The sequence below is a fragment of the Antedon mediterranea genome, chromosome 2 (genome assembly GCF_964355755.1).
Source record: "Antedon mediterranea chromosome 2, ecAntMedi1.1, whole genome shotgun sequence".
Lineage (NCBI taxonomy): Eukaryota > Metazoa > Echinodermata > Crinoidea > Comatulida > Antedonidae > Antedon > Antedon mediterranea.
In genome coordinates, this window is record NC_092671.1 from 39,579,862 (window position 1) to 39,594,843 (window position 14,982).

Consider the following 14,982-nt stretch of genomic DNA (forward strand, 5'->3'; position numbering starts at 1 on the left):
ATAAATGCAAGAACGATTATAATAAACCATCCTATCAATATTTCATTTTGTGACTTTTCTGAATATTTCTGGATTTGAACAATTTGATTGGTGGAAAAGCAACTCGTGACGACATGCCGGTCACCAATCTGCAGACAATTTTTAACAATTATTATTTCGAAAGTTCACGTACGTAACTATAAAACTAGACATGCCCCAAGTTTGTATTTATTGTCTTTTATATTTATTTTCTTAATTTCGATTTTTGTCTGAAAATCAAGCTCAAGTAGTATACGTATGACACGCCATATTGCCAAAATATTATCTTTTTTCTAATAGCAAGTCAAAACTCCGTCTGGAACTCCGACTACTATAAAACATGCAAAAGTGTGATACAGTATTTAAATATATGGCCGGCTGGTCAATTAACCGGCCCTTTTGGAACAAGTCTAAAATAATTTTGTTAAAAATATGACAAAACATTTATTATCAAGATACTGAATATGGTGGCCCATCTCTTACGGTTTGTTAATTTCATTGATATGCATTGCTTTTGCTATGTCATTGTGTTGTTCGTATATTTAATGTATTTTTTGTATTGTGTGTGGGCAAACCTTCGATTAACGAAAGCTATTTTGTTTGCTCCAATTTGCTATTGGTGAATAAAGAAAGAAGGAACATCAACAGAAATAAAATACACAATTGGTTCATTTTCTTCACCTCTCCTTTTCAAATGTGCTTACAGTATGTTCACATTCTTTCGCAAGAGTGTTTACCGATGATGAAATGGTGGAAAAAGTAAATTAAACAAACTATAATGATAACAACAAAGTTATCGGTGGATAATATGTTTTGTGAAAAACAAGAATGTGAATATAGACATCTGGACAACATTATATAAGAAGTAGACATGTAATGGACGGCACTTTCGTCTTCGAACCTTCAGGTTATGCTGCATCAAAGGTATGTACTATGTTGTTGTTTCGTCTTCGAACCATCAGGTTATGCTGCATCAAAGGTATGTACTATGTTGTTGTTTCGTCTTCGAACCATCAGGTTATGCTGCATCAAAGGTATGTACTATGTTGTTGTTTCGTCTTCGAACCTTCAGGTTATGCTGCATCAAAGGTATGTACTATGTTGTTGTTTCGTCTTCGAACCTTCAGGTTATGCTGCATCAAAGGTATGTACTATGTTGTTGTTTCGTCTTCGAACCTTCATGTTATGCTGCATCAAAGGTATGTACTATGTTGTTGTTTCGTCTTCGAACCTTCAGGTTATGCTGCATCAAAGGTATGTACTATGTTGTTGTTTCGTCTTCGAACCATCAGCTTATGCTGCATCAAAGGTATGTACTATGTTGTTGTTTCGTCTTCGAACCATCAGGTAATGCTGCATCAAAGGTATGTACTATGTTGTTGTTTCGTCTTCGAACCATCAGGTAATGCTACATCAAAGGTATGTACTATGTTGTTGTTTCGTCTTCGAACCATCAGGTTATGCTGCATCAAAGGTATGTACTATGTTGTTGTTTCGTCTTCGAACCATCAGGTAATGCTGCATCAAAGGTATGTACTATGTTGTTGTTTCGTCTTCGAACCATCAGGTAATGCTGCATCAAAGGTATGTACTATGTTGTTGTTTCGTCTTCGAACCATCAGGTAATGCTGCATCAAAGGTATGTACTATGTTGTTGTTTCGTCTTCGAACCATCAGGTAATGCTGCATCAAAGGTATGTACTATGTTGTTGTTTCGTCTTCGAACCTTCAGGTTATGCTGCATCAAAGGTATGTACTATGTTGTTGTTTCGTCTTCGAACCATCAGGTAATGCTGCATCAAAGGTATGTACTATGTTGTTGTTTCGTCTTCGAACCATCAGGTAATGCTGCATCAAAGGTATGTACTATGTTGTTGTTTTAAATAAATATTTTTTCTAATTACAATATTAGCTTATTAACTATATTCATAATCATTAACAAAACAAAATTTTAATAGAGACAACTGGCGTTGTATTAATGTTACTATGTGACATTTTTTCTACATAGTTAGTTTTTAAAGATAGTATTAAGAACGAGAAGCAAGCGCAAATCGCGATTCAACGTTTCGATCTTCCTGAATCATGGAATCGTTGAATTATGGCTTGCCTTTTACTTTAAAAAAATATGTTTTATGTTTGATATTTATCCGTATTTTAAATGATATATATTTAGACTTATATTTTTTCTATCCATGATTTCTTTTACATATTTTTATTGTTTGAGCCTTATCAACAAAACGAATTTCATTTCTAATAAAAATGTTGTAGGCCTATTCTGTAAGTTTACAACGAACATCAGAATAAACATAAACGAAATCATTGTTAGGATTTCTGAAATGGGGCGGGGAGACAGAATAACATTAAAGGAATGTGTTAATGAGAAAAAAATAACACTTTGTGATCTTTCCATAATTAACGTACAGTACAGTTAGTAATAGTAGGCCTAATCTAAATTATTCTGCACACATCCATAATATAGAAGAAGACTAAGTTCATTTATTTTTGTTGTGATAGGCCTTATGCCGTATTTATTGGAATATTTATTAAATGTGTGTAAGTTTTACTAGGAGTGGTCTATTTGATTGGTAATGTGGGTAATGTTGTTATTTTATTAGGAAAAACTCTTATCTTAATTTTAGCATGAAGTTCTTAGTATTTTTTGTACTAACCATTGGGTTGGTACTAGCGCAGAAAGACCCAAACTTTGCCGATGATCGAACTGTGATTGTTCACCTATTCGAGTGGAAATGGACAAGTATTGCCAAGGAATGTGAAAGGTAAACTACACCTTTACTTGAATATAGACAAACCATAAAACAATTTAGATCATCACAAAATATGTATAATCTATATATAATAATACAGTATTGATTTTACAAACTAAATTTGAAAATAATAGTTATGGGTGTCCAAGCGGTTACGACAGTGGAAACGTAATTACGTAGCCATAGCATCGGCAAGGGCTCATGGTTCTGGTGGTAGAACGAGAGTCTTCTCGGATAAGGACTATAAACCGTAGGTCCAGTGTATACATTATTATAGTTAATGTACATTATCCTAGTACATCTTTCGAGACGAATAAGGAGGGGGGTCATCCCGGTGTACTAGTACTCACACAGCCACTGTTCACAATTGGGCTCATTGTACAATTGGGTGTTTACCACCTGCTGTTCACATCCTTTACTAATGAAGATCTTAGAGTTATTTTATAAATTAATTAGGTTTTTGGGACCAAATGGATTCGGAGGTGTCCAAATCTCACCACCAAATGAGCATCGAATTCTCTACCAGCCCGACTGGGATCCAAATGTAAAACGCCCTTGGTATGAAAGCTATCAACCAATCAGCTACAAACTTGAAACTCGACGCGGTACGCGTGGCGAACTTATCGATATGGTGGAACGATGTAACAAGGCTGGCGTAAGAATCTACGCGGACGTTGTGGCCAACCATATGTGTGGAACTGATGCTGGTATTGGAACTGGTTCTGCAGGAAGTGCGTACGACACCGAACAATACTCATTCTCTGGAGTGCCATTCTCTTCTGGCGATTTCAATGTCCCTCAGGGGAAGTGTAACAGCCACGATGGCCAGATATCCAATTATGGAGATCCTGACCAGGTTTGTGTGCTTTAAATTCATGAATCATTTAGATAAAAAATTGTTGAATAAATACTAGAAATTGAATATAGAACTTATAGTACAAACGATATGCAACAACGGTCTTCGTTTAACATTTTTTTTATTCTTAAATGCAGGTTAGAAATTGTGACTTATTCGGGCTTATGGATCTCGATTTGTCAAAAGAGTATGTACGTCAAAAAGTAGCCGACTATCTGAGTGATCTGACATCTATTGGAATTGCTGGATTCCGTATAGATGCAGCCAAACATATGTGGCCAGCAGATGTCCAAGCCATTTTAGGTAAACTCAAGGACCTGCCAACAAGTTACTTCAATCCTGGCTCTCGTCCATTTGTTTACCAAGAGGTCATTGATCTAGGAGGCGAAGCCATCAGCTCTACCGAATACACACACCTTGGTCGTGTTACAGAGTTCCGTTATGGTCGAAATGTATCAGAAGCCTTCAGAGATGGAGGCAGTAATCATATATCAAATTACGAAACATTTGGATCCGGCTGGGACAATATGGTGCCTGAAGGTGACGCACTAGCTTTTATTGACAATCATGATAACCAGAGAGGACACGGCGCCGGTGGAAAAGTGGTAACACATATCGATCCTCAATACTACAAACTTGCAGTAACGTATATGCTGGCATGGCCGTATGGTGTACCCCGTGTTATGAGTAGCTACGATTTCGTGACACATTGGCAAGGTCCACCTTCAGATGGTAACTACGTAACCGATGACCCACCGATCCTGCAAGATGGTAGCTGTGGAGGTGGCTGGGTGTGTGAACATCGTTGGCGTGCAATCAAGAATATGGCAAAATGGAGAAACATTGCCGGTAACGAACCGGTGAAGAATTGGTGGAGTAATGGTAATCAGCAGGCAGCTTTCTCTCGTGGAAGCAAAGCATTTGTTGCTCTCAATAGAGATGACAATCCAATCAGTGCAAAACTTAATACTGGGCTTCCATCTGGAGAATACTGCGATCTAGCAAGAGGAGATTTTGATGACGCTAGTAAAACTTGTAGCGGGCCAACTGTCACAGTTGATAAGGCGGGAAATGCCGACATCTACGTGGATAACAACTCCGATGAGCCTGTACTCATACTCCATGTTGGTGCCATTGTTAAAGGTTGGCTCTGACTGCGTTAATCCAATTCAATAACTTTTAAATTGCTTGTTAATTTAGAAAAATAAAAAGACAAATTTACACTGATTTACCAGAAAAAAATTATATAATAACGAAAAGAATAAAATGATTTCATCAATTACATTATTATTATAATGATTTATTTGTTTTTATTGCTACAATTTCCTGAACAATTTAATATATAATATCTAATAGAATATTTTGATATTTTCTAATTCTTCTCTAATTTAGTAAAGAGGGTCTCGCGTTTATTATTTTAATAACCTCAGCTCTGCGCATGCGTTGTTATATTTTAGTAATACCCGCCTTTACTGCACTTCAGTCTGTTACCAGGGAAACAGACGCATCGTCTGACCTTACCATTTACATAAATGAAGTTCACTGACCATTTCTAAAAACAAAAACCAAAAAATATTCGGTAAAAAATAATATTCTATACGGTTCTATACGGTTTTATATACTATGCTAATGTTATGCGAACTAATTGTGATCGTTTTATTTTCACGACATATTCTTTTCAATCATTAAGTCTCAACCACGGAGACTATATGGCGTCGTCCATCAAAATCTGAATGGAAAACTCTGACGCTGTGTATAATGTGTCGTAATCGAATTTTTGTATTCGAATGGTAAATTGTAAACGGATTGTGCTTAACAGAAAATCATTCGAATAGAAAACGTTAACAACACAAGCTTTTTCATTAAGAACAATCTCAACGCTCAAAATACTCCGTTAAATAAGTACTTAAAGCTTGGTTCCCACTAGAGACGCAACGCAAGGATATAGACGCAATGAAAGCGAGTCGACCAATGAAAAGTGAATGTTCGAAAAATCCATTGCTTGTGATTTATCAAATCACTTAAGCTTGGTTCCCACTAGAACGTAACGCAAGGACGTAAACGCAACGCAAGCGTTTTAACCAATGACAAGCGAAGTTATAGACAGTTAGCAATCACAAGCGAATAAGCCATCGCTTAGTGATTGGTCAATTCACTTGCGTTGCGTTACGTCCTTGTGTTGCGTTCCTAGTGGGAACCAAGCTTAACTGAAAAACTATACTCAACGGTAAAAGTTATTATGAATTAATGCAATGGCAATCTCAGATTATGGTCGTTAAGAAGGAACCCGTTTATGCAACTTGGGCCTAACCTAACCTAACGGTCTAAGGAGCTTCAACATCGTCTAACCATTTAGGACGTCTACATCAAGTTTCGTAAAGCTTGGTTCCTATTTGGACGCAAAGTAAGCGTAATGTAAGCGAATTGACCAATCACACACGACAGTTCGAATAATCCATCGCTTTGATTGGTCAATTCGCATAGGTTGCGGCTCACGTGCTAGTGGGAACCAAGCTTAAACAACTTACACGATAGTAGTTGTTATTGTCATCAACACACCCACAACCCTCTGCTGGCACACATCGTCCATTGGTGTCTAAGAACGTGTTTGGTTTTGGACATTGGCAGGACGGGACACAGGCAAGACAGAATGGGTAGATAGCGGTCAAGCGTTGCTGACAAGTAGCTGGACCACATGATGCTCCACAGGCTACCGGAACTGGATCACCTGGACAATCTAGTTTTAAAGATCACACGTTAAAATAATGTTCAGAAACTTTCTTTTAATACAAACTGACTAGAAAAACAACATAATCATCAATTAATACATTACAATTTCACATAACGCGTGGAACTGAATTATCAGGTTTTCTTTGTCACAACATCCTGAACAAAAAACAAACCTTCACACATTCAGAATATGTATTGGGTTTTCTACAAGTTGCACACAAAGACGAACATTTTTTTATGACTGTAACACACATCATTTAAATAATTCATTTATTTCGTCAAAATATCAAAAAATGTACAGTAAATGGGAACTTTTCTTCAAATAGAAATAAAATACTGATATGAACTTTGACATACCAGGTGGTGGGATACACGTGCACGTTTCACAGCCGTCTTCATCTTTTTCAAAACCATATTCACATATTACAGGAACAATTCCACAATTCCTAGGCTCGCAGACTGAAACACAGCTACACGTTGGACAGCCGTCGTCGTCCAGTGTTGGAGTGCAATCTAAGGGCCCTTCGCATTCCAGGATTGGGCATACGATGAACTCGTCGTCTACGCATTGACATATATCGCAGCCATTTTCATCTTGTTGGTAACCATTATGGCAAAATATACCACAATGAAGAAGGTCTTTACAAGCACCTGGATAATTAAAATTAATATATAACTTAAAAAATGTTAAGCCGTTTATACACTATCAAACTTTATGTGAAAAAATGTGATGACCATATATGACATGATGATGTCATATCACTACCATATTTGGGCGCAGCACACTTTGGTTTGAGAATAAACAAGAGTGGAAAACTAGGAAACATAAAGAATATTGGAAAAAATGTCGGTTTTTATCCGAATAAAAATGTCGGTAATGATGACAACGATTACATTATTGGTACTGTATATGATAACGAGTCAGACACTTGGAAATGACTAAAGTGGATGCAATGATGATGATGATACTGTTGCTGCTGCTGCTGATGATGATGATACTGTTGCTAACAATGATGATGATGATGATGATACTGTTGGTGATGATGATGATGATACTGTTGCTGACGATGATGATGATGATGATACTGTTACTGATGATGATGATGATGATACTGTTGCTGATGATGATGATACTGTTGCTGCTGATGATGATACTGTTACTGATGATGACGGTGATACTGTTGCTGTTGCTGATGATGATGATGATACTGTTGCTGACGATGATGATGATGATGATACTGTTGCTGACAATGATGATGATGATGATGATGATACTGTTGCTGATGATGATGATACTGTTGCTGTTGCTGATGTTGATGATGATGATACTACTGTTGCTGACGATGATGATGATGATACTGTTGCTGACGATGATGATGATGATACTGTTGCTGATGATGATGATACTGTTGCTGTTGCTGATGATGATACTGTTGCTGATGATGATGATACTGTTGCTGATGATGATGATACTGTTGCTGATGATGATGATACTGTTACTGATGATGATGATACTGTTACTTATGATGATGATACTGTTGCTGATGATGATGATGATGATGATACTGTTGCTGATGATGATGATACTGTTGCTGTTGCTGATGATGATGATACTGTTGCTGTTGCTGATGATGATGTTGCTGATGATGGTGGTGATGACGATGATGGTGATACTGTTGCTGTTGCTGATGATGATATTGTTGCTGACGATGATGATGATGATACTGTTGCTGATGATGATACTGTTGCTGACGACGACGATGATGATGATGATACTGTTGCTGCTGATGATGACGATGATGTTCCTGATGATGATACTGTTGCTGATGATGATGATACTGTTGATGATGATGATGATGATGATGATACTGTTGCTGATGATGATGATACTGTTGCTGATGATGATGATGAATAAAAAATACCTTCAAAAGAAAACAACCTAATTCACAAAAAAAATTTACAAAGAAAATAATTGAAAGCGTTCTTTGACATTTGTGTGTATCTACAGAAAGTGTATTTTCACGAATAGAAGCAATCACAAAAATGTTTAAAATATTCAATAGAATAAAACAAACAAAACGAAAACCCCCTAATAGGAGTGTTTGACGAAAACAGAACTCACCAGCTTGTGAGACCAAAACAACAGTTGACAACAGAATTGAAAAAACGGCGGTGTTCATATTGAATCGAGAAAGTTTTAAATAATAAAATAGAAATTCAATCATCAATCTCCTTATATATTGTTCTAACCAGGATCTAGTATTATCACTCTAGTATCCCACATCCTTCCTAGCTTAATATCTTAATATTCTTAAACATTAAGTGTATTACACACATTGTTTAAGTATTACTAATTTCTCCATGATTAATATAGCCAGGAAAGTTTTAAGATTAACATTTTTTTTAAAGTAGATTAAACCTTCCTAATAAAATGCACTTGCTATGTCCGGTTCCGTAAAACAGATTAATTATCATCTTTTAGAGAAGCAAATCAAGGGTCATTGAAGATGTCTTATTATATTGTATTCTATGTATGCATATGTTACGAATGACTTTATTTGGAGAATAAAACTATATTTTTCGTATGATTTTAAAACACATCAAACCACTTTTTTAGGATGTTTATGTACACAGAAGAAACCGCTTGTTTCTGAAACAACAGTTAGTCATAATTGCATACAAATCACATTGGTGTTTTTATAGACATCACGATACGATTGTAGTTTTAATTTCATTGGGAATGGTTAATGAATGTTGAAGGAAGGTCTGTTTGATCTATAGCTTTGGTTGAAGTAATACTGGTCCTTAAGTAATACTGGTCCTTAAGTAATACTGGTCCTTAAGTAATACTGGTCTTTAAGTAATACTGGTCCTTAAGTAATACTGGTCCTTAAGTAATACTGGTCCTTAAGTAATACTGGTCCTTAAGTAATACTGGTCCTTAAGTAATACTGGTCCTGAAGTAATACTGGTCCTTAAGTAATACTGGTCCTTAAGTAATACTGGTCCTTAAGTAATACTGGTCTTTAAGTAATACTGGTCCTTAAGTAATACTGGTCCTTAAGTAATACTGGTCCTTAAGTAATACTGGTCCTTAAGTAATACTGGTCTTTAAGTAATACTGGTCCTTAAGTAATAATGGTCTTTAAGTAATACTGGTCCTTAAGTAATACTCTTCTTCAAGTAATACTGGTCTTTAAGTAATACTGGTCCTTAAGTAATACTGGTCCTTAAGTAATACTGGTCCTTAAGTAATACTGGTCCTTAAGTAATACTGGTCTTTAAGTAATACTGGTCTTTAAGTAATACTGGTCTTTAAGTAATACTGGTCTTTAAGTAATACTGGTCTTTAAGTAATACTGGTCCTTAAGTAATACTGGTCCTTAAGTAATACTGGTCCTTAAGTAATACTGGTCTTTAAGTAATACTGGTCCTTAAGTAATACTGGTCTTTAAGTAATACTGGTCCTTAAGTAATACTCTTCTTTAAGTAATACTGGTCTTTAAGTAATACTGGTCCTTAAGTAATACTCTTCTTTAAGTAATACTGGTCCTTAACTAATACTGGTCCTTAAGTAAGACTCTTCTTTAAGTAATACTGGTCCTTAATTGTCTTGCTGAAATTTCATATACAATACAAAAGGGTATTCAAAATCAATTTATTTCATAATTTTATTTTCTAAAACCTAACAAATTTTAAATGTGTGGACATTCTTATTAAAATAAAAATTGATAACATAAATATTAATCACCTACTGTATGCAGATGATCTAGTTTTAATCAGTGATACAGTGTACTCATTACAAGATCTTTTAAATAAACTAGCATATTATTGTAATAGGTGGGGATTGGTAGTTAATATTGACAAAAGTAAAATAATAGTATTTAAAAAAAAATGGAAAACTTGAAAACTACGAAAAATGGAATTATCTTGGTAAAGAAATTGAAATAGTAAAATCTCTTAAATATCTTGGAGTCACTTTCGATTGTTCAGGAAATTGGGAAAAGGCCAGAGAACAAAATAATACACAGGCTAATAAAGCACTTTTCTCACTCAAAAATATAATATATCAGAAATATGGACATCTACCAGTGAATATTTGGAACTACTTATTTGATGTCAAAATAAACCCAATTATACTGTATGGTAGTGAAATATGGGGAAAACTAAACAATAAAAAAATTGATGATATTCAAAATAATTTCTGTAGATATGTTTTAGGGGTCGGGAAATCAGCCACAAATGTTTCAATTAGAGGAGAATGTGGACGATTCTCTTTATCAATCGAAAGTGTACTCAATGTTATCCGTTATTGGGTAAGACTAGTAAATATGAACGAGGACAAATATGCGAAGAAATGTTATAAATCTCAACTTCATAAAGCGCAAAATAATAGCAATTATTGGGTAAGCGATGTAAAACATATGTTATGCTCTATTGGTCATGGAAACATGGTTTTCACAAAATAATGTCCTTGATAAATTTTATATAGTTAATAAAATAAAAGAAAGGCTAACCGATATGGAACGCCAATCCTTTCTTGAAAGCATAAATATTTCTTCAAAATTAAGATACTATAAAATGTTCAAAAACAATTTCGGAGTAGATGGATACTTACTACAGACCCTTGATACTAGATATAAGCGAGCTTTAAGTCAACTAAGACTGGGCACACTTCAACTAGAGGTAGAAAGGGGAAGATGGAAAAGAATAGAGCGCAGCAATAGGTTATGTAAAATATGTAATATAAAGGAAGTTGAAGATGAATATCATTTTGTTACAGTTTGCTCTCGTTACAAGGAAATCAGAAAAAAATTTATACCTTCTTTATTTTTTGAAAATCCAAATACTTTTAAATTCTGCCGTTTAATGTCATCACAGGATCCAATAATTATTGATAATCTACAGTATCTAAATATATTTATCATGCTTATAAGTTAAGATATATGTTTTGCTTAGAGAACGAAATTAATTAATTCATTTATCTTGTGACCTTAAATTGCTTTATTTTTCAATGTAATTATTATTTTGTTAATTACTATGGGCCAGAGGCCTAAAGTAAATAAAGTCAGGCGATAAGCCTGAATGAATGAATTACTATAGATTTTTCAAATTGGTTTAAACTTTCTAAATATGTGTTTGTTGCCCTCTATATCGCAAATTCTACAAAGATGTCAAGTGTGTAGGTTATCTTTTAACTAACACAATTAACTTATGCTGTTAATTATTTTCTTTGAGTACTTTTCAACAATGTTAAAAGGTCGATTTGCATATCCTTTCAGCAAAACCCTGGATAAAAATTGCTATATAATTCTACATACTAATTGACAATTTATAAATTTTCCATCACATGATTCAATTGTTCATTCAGGGGCGGACGCAGGGGTGTTGCCCCAGTGGCCCACGCAACACCCTTTATTTCATACTAAATGTTTTTTTCTGCCACTAAATAAAAATTTAGATCTCATTTCATCATATTTTAGAATAACAACTAGCAATTATACCCGCACCAGGCCGGGTTTCAAAATTAGTTTAAAGCCATCTCAGTACATAACACTTGACGCCAGTATCACCCTATACTCACCAACCTCCACCCCTCTTCAATAACACACTACACTCTTTTTTAAAAACTCTTCCCAGTGAAGGACAAATTCAACTTTAGCTTCATCATTTTGAAAATTTTTGGATGAGAGCATCCAAATCCATGACAGAACCAACACCAACCGAGGGATCCATAGATATAAAGTCAGCTTAATTGTTGCTAGCATCTGAAACAAATAAGAATGTATTGTGTTACTTATGTAATATGTAAAGCAAGGCAATGGTAGAGTGAGTCTGGGGTATTTAAGAAACCAACATTATACTGTAAAACATACATACATTCAGTTTTAAACTCTGTCTACACTATCAAACTAGTTTGACAAAAACAGTGTGACATGACCAAATATGGTAGTGATATGACATCATCATGTCCATATATGGGCACATATTTTTTGTCCATTGTGTATGAAAGATTGGGGATGATGAACTCATATTCTACCACGACTGTACGGCAGAATTTCTACAATTTTAATGTTGCGGCAGAAGCTGTGCCATTACCTGCGGTTGATATGCATGGGTAGGTCGGAGGTGGCTTCAACCAATCACCATTAGCTGCTTTCATGTGTGATCTATCAGATGCAAATTTTTCTAGAAACACTGTACCAGGAACCATTCTGAACTTCCTTATATGGATATAAAGAAAAAAATACATATGTTAAAAATCAAAATAACCTCATAGACAGTACATGATTGTAAGAGCAATGTATTGTCCCCCAAAAACATGAAGATTAATTAAATCAGACTTTGAAGAGGTTATTTTGTAGTTAGTTAATCACTTCCGTAGAAAGAAAAATAATTGGGAAAAAATGTTTAAATTATAAAATAACATAATAAATGGTTAAATTCAACCAAAAATCCATTGACTGGCAGACAATTTGACCCTTAGTTTTTTCAGGTAAATAAATTTGTTTAGATCAAATTTTGTGAATAACCTTTTATGTGACATTTTAAAATGGCATATTCAAAAAAAAAATTGTTAAAATTATTTTTCAGGGGAACAACATGTCTTTAGATGTTTACCTGTGATACTTTTATTGCATTAAGTTCTCATCTCGGATTGCTTTTTGTATGTAATCATCGAATGATGATGGAAAACTAAGCCAAGTGTCAAGATCATAAATATGACAACCTTCAGCTTCCTCGTAGATTAAAATCACATGATAATCCTAAAAAATAGAAAATTAAACATATTACTGTTTGTTTTAAAGCAAATTGATGAATAAAGTCACATGTCATGGAAAGACCAATCAACATCAAGTCAGTGTCAATTCTAAATAGATTTTGAATTTGACAACCAATGAGCAGCAAGGGTGTGCTTAAATACTGCAATTCTACCAAAATTTTTCTTAGGTGCAAAACAAAACAATTGTATCAGTAAAAAGTGTTTCCATATTTACAAAATAGGCCTAATATAATAAATAAATGTTAGGTCCCATACAAAAAATCTTTATTTTATCACAATCACAAATTTTTAAAAAATTGTAGAGACTGACCAGCATACACCTGTGTGGGGAGTAAAAATAAATTTTTAAAATCCGCCCTAACTCATCAGTTTTGAGCTGGGAATAGGGTGATAATTTTCTTAAGGGCCTTACCCAGACAACAAAACTGCCTTGCTCAGCACTTCTTTGTTCCCAAATTGGTATCTGCAAATTAAAAATGTATAAATATAATTTAAAAAAGACATTTTGTAACTTTTGATTGATACAAATTTTAATCATTAAATCAGTCATGGATATAATAACACATCACTCAAAAGTTAAGGAATAAATGTTGGTACTAACTGTACGATAAAGCTGCCCATCTCTATATATATACTGTATATCTATTCTAAAAAGTTATCAATTATTATTAACATTCCCAGATAAATAGGATAAAAACTAAATTGTTAAAATATTGGGTGAGAAAAGTAACATTTAATTTTTTAGCTTTTTTGTATTGTTTTAAATAAACACTGCATAAACATTTTTCAACTGCTGCAGTCTACCACCATCCTGTAACTTGCTGCATAACTTCCAAACGTTTTCCTCACTTTAAAAACAATGTACTTTCGATGTGATGAGATTTTTAAGAGATGGCATCTCATTATCAATTTTATTATGGGACTACACAGTACTTGAATTGAATACCTTGAATATACCTTGAACCGTAGAACTTTTGAGACTAGCTCATTTGTCCCTCCATTGTCATCAACTCCTCGGTAACATATGGGCGAAACTTGAGATGGTGGTCAGACCATAACTTTGCAATGCCGGTTTTGAACTTGTTAATCTTTGGTTCAGTCACAATATGGTTTGGTAGTGGGTTCCAATCATATAACTCTAACTGCATATGCTATTTTTCTAATGTTTTTATTATAATTATTTGGAGTTCGATACCTTAAAAACATTCTTCTTCTATAATATAGAATATATATAATAAACTTCTATAAATACATCCGTTCAAAATTGTTTTATCTGTGGTCAGTATACTCAGCCTTCAAACAAACTTCTGACACTGATATTATTATGCTTAACATAAATCCCAATACATCATAATACATTAATAGAGGCCTAGCTTGACATCTACGGAGCAGGTACAGATATCGTACTAATTAATGTTTATAAATAAATGTAAAATTACCAATAAACAGCTTGTATATATGCATTCACGATTAAATAATATGGATACCTCCATGACAACATTTTAATATTAATTTTCTTTCACAATTTATTTCAACATGATGCTGATGTTTACAACTAGACTCTGTGCTGTCGTAATACAGTATATCATTTATCAGCCGCATTTTCAGTCGTCACTCATAGCGAGAGAAAACGTTTAACTATTTTGAGGGCGCCATTCGTTAATTCATTTTTTGACAGGTAAACCACCACATTATTTTTTATTTATTTACTTTTTTTGTATTTATTCATTTAGCATCCATTCAAAAATACATTTAAAATACATAACAAAGAATATATACAAAAATTGATTTAAAAACGTATAAAACCAATGGAATCCATCCAGTGAATG

At 34.2% G+C, this 14,982-nt stretch overlaps 2 protein-coding genes across 2 annotated transcripts; one reads left to right on the forward strand and one right to left on the reverse strand.

The window, feature by feature from the left end:
* The first annotated feature begins 3,204 nt into the window (after positions 1-3,204).
* On the forward strand, positions 3,205-4,947 carry LOC140039918 (alpha-amylase-like). Its single transcript, XM_072085511.1, has 2 exons — positions 3,205-3,639; positions 3,777-4,947. Exons 1-2 carry the CDS (start codon positions 3,205-3,207, stop codon positions 4,791-4,793), a joined length of 1,452 nt encoding a protein of 483 aa, XP_071941612.1. The 3' UTR covers positions 4,794-4,947.
* Positions 4,948-4,955: 8 nt separating this feature from the next.
* On the reverse strand, positions 4,956-8,624 carry LOC140039919 (uncharacterized). The gene is made up of 4 exons (XM_072085512.1): positions 8,492-8,624; positions 6,727-7,020; positions 6,168-6,376; positions 4,956-5,191 (listed from the first exon to the last, which is right to left on the reverse strand). The coding sequence occupies exons 1-4, from the start codon at positions 8,592-8,594 to the stop codon at positions 5,093-5,095; spliced, it is 705 nt and encodes a 234-aa protein (XP_071941613.1). The 5' UTR covers positions 8,595-8,624; the 3' UTR covers positions 4,956-5,092.
* Between the last annotated feature and the right edge of the window lie 6,358 nt (positions 8,625-14,982).

Bases quoted from the DNA above. Each gene is read 5' to 3' on its own strand.
- LOC140039918 (XM_072085511.1), top strand. From the start codon at position 3,205: ATGAAGATCTTAGAGTTATTTTATAAATTAATTAGGTTTTTGGGACCA. The intron at 3,640-3,776 runs GTTTGTGTGCTT...TCTTAAATGCAG, and splicing joins ATTATGGAGATCCTGACCAG to GTTAGAAATTGTGACTTATT.
- LOC140039919 (XM_072085512.1), bottom strand. From the start codon at position 8,594: ATGATTGAATTTCTATTTTATTATTTAAAACTTTCTCGATTCAATATG. The intron at 7,021-8,491 runs GTGAGTTCTGTT...TTAATTATCCAG, and splicing joins TGTTTTGGTCTCACAAGCTG to GTGCTTGTAAAGACCTTCTT. The intron at 6,377-6,726 runs GTATGTCAAAGT...CTTTAAAACTAG, and splicing joins CACGTGTATCCCACCACCTG to ATTGTCCAGGTGATCCAGTT.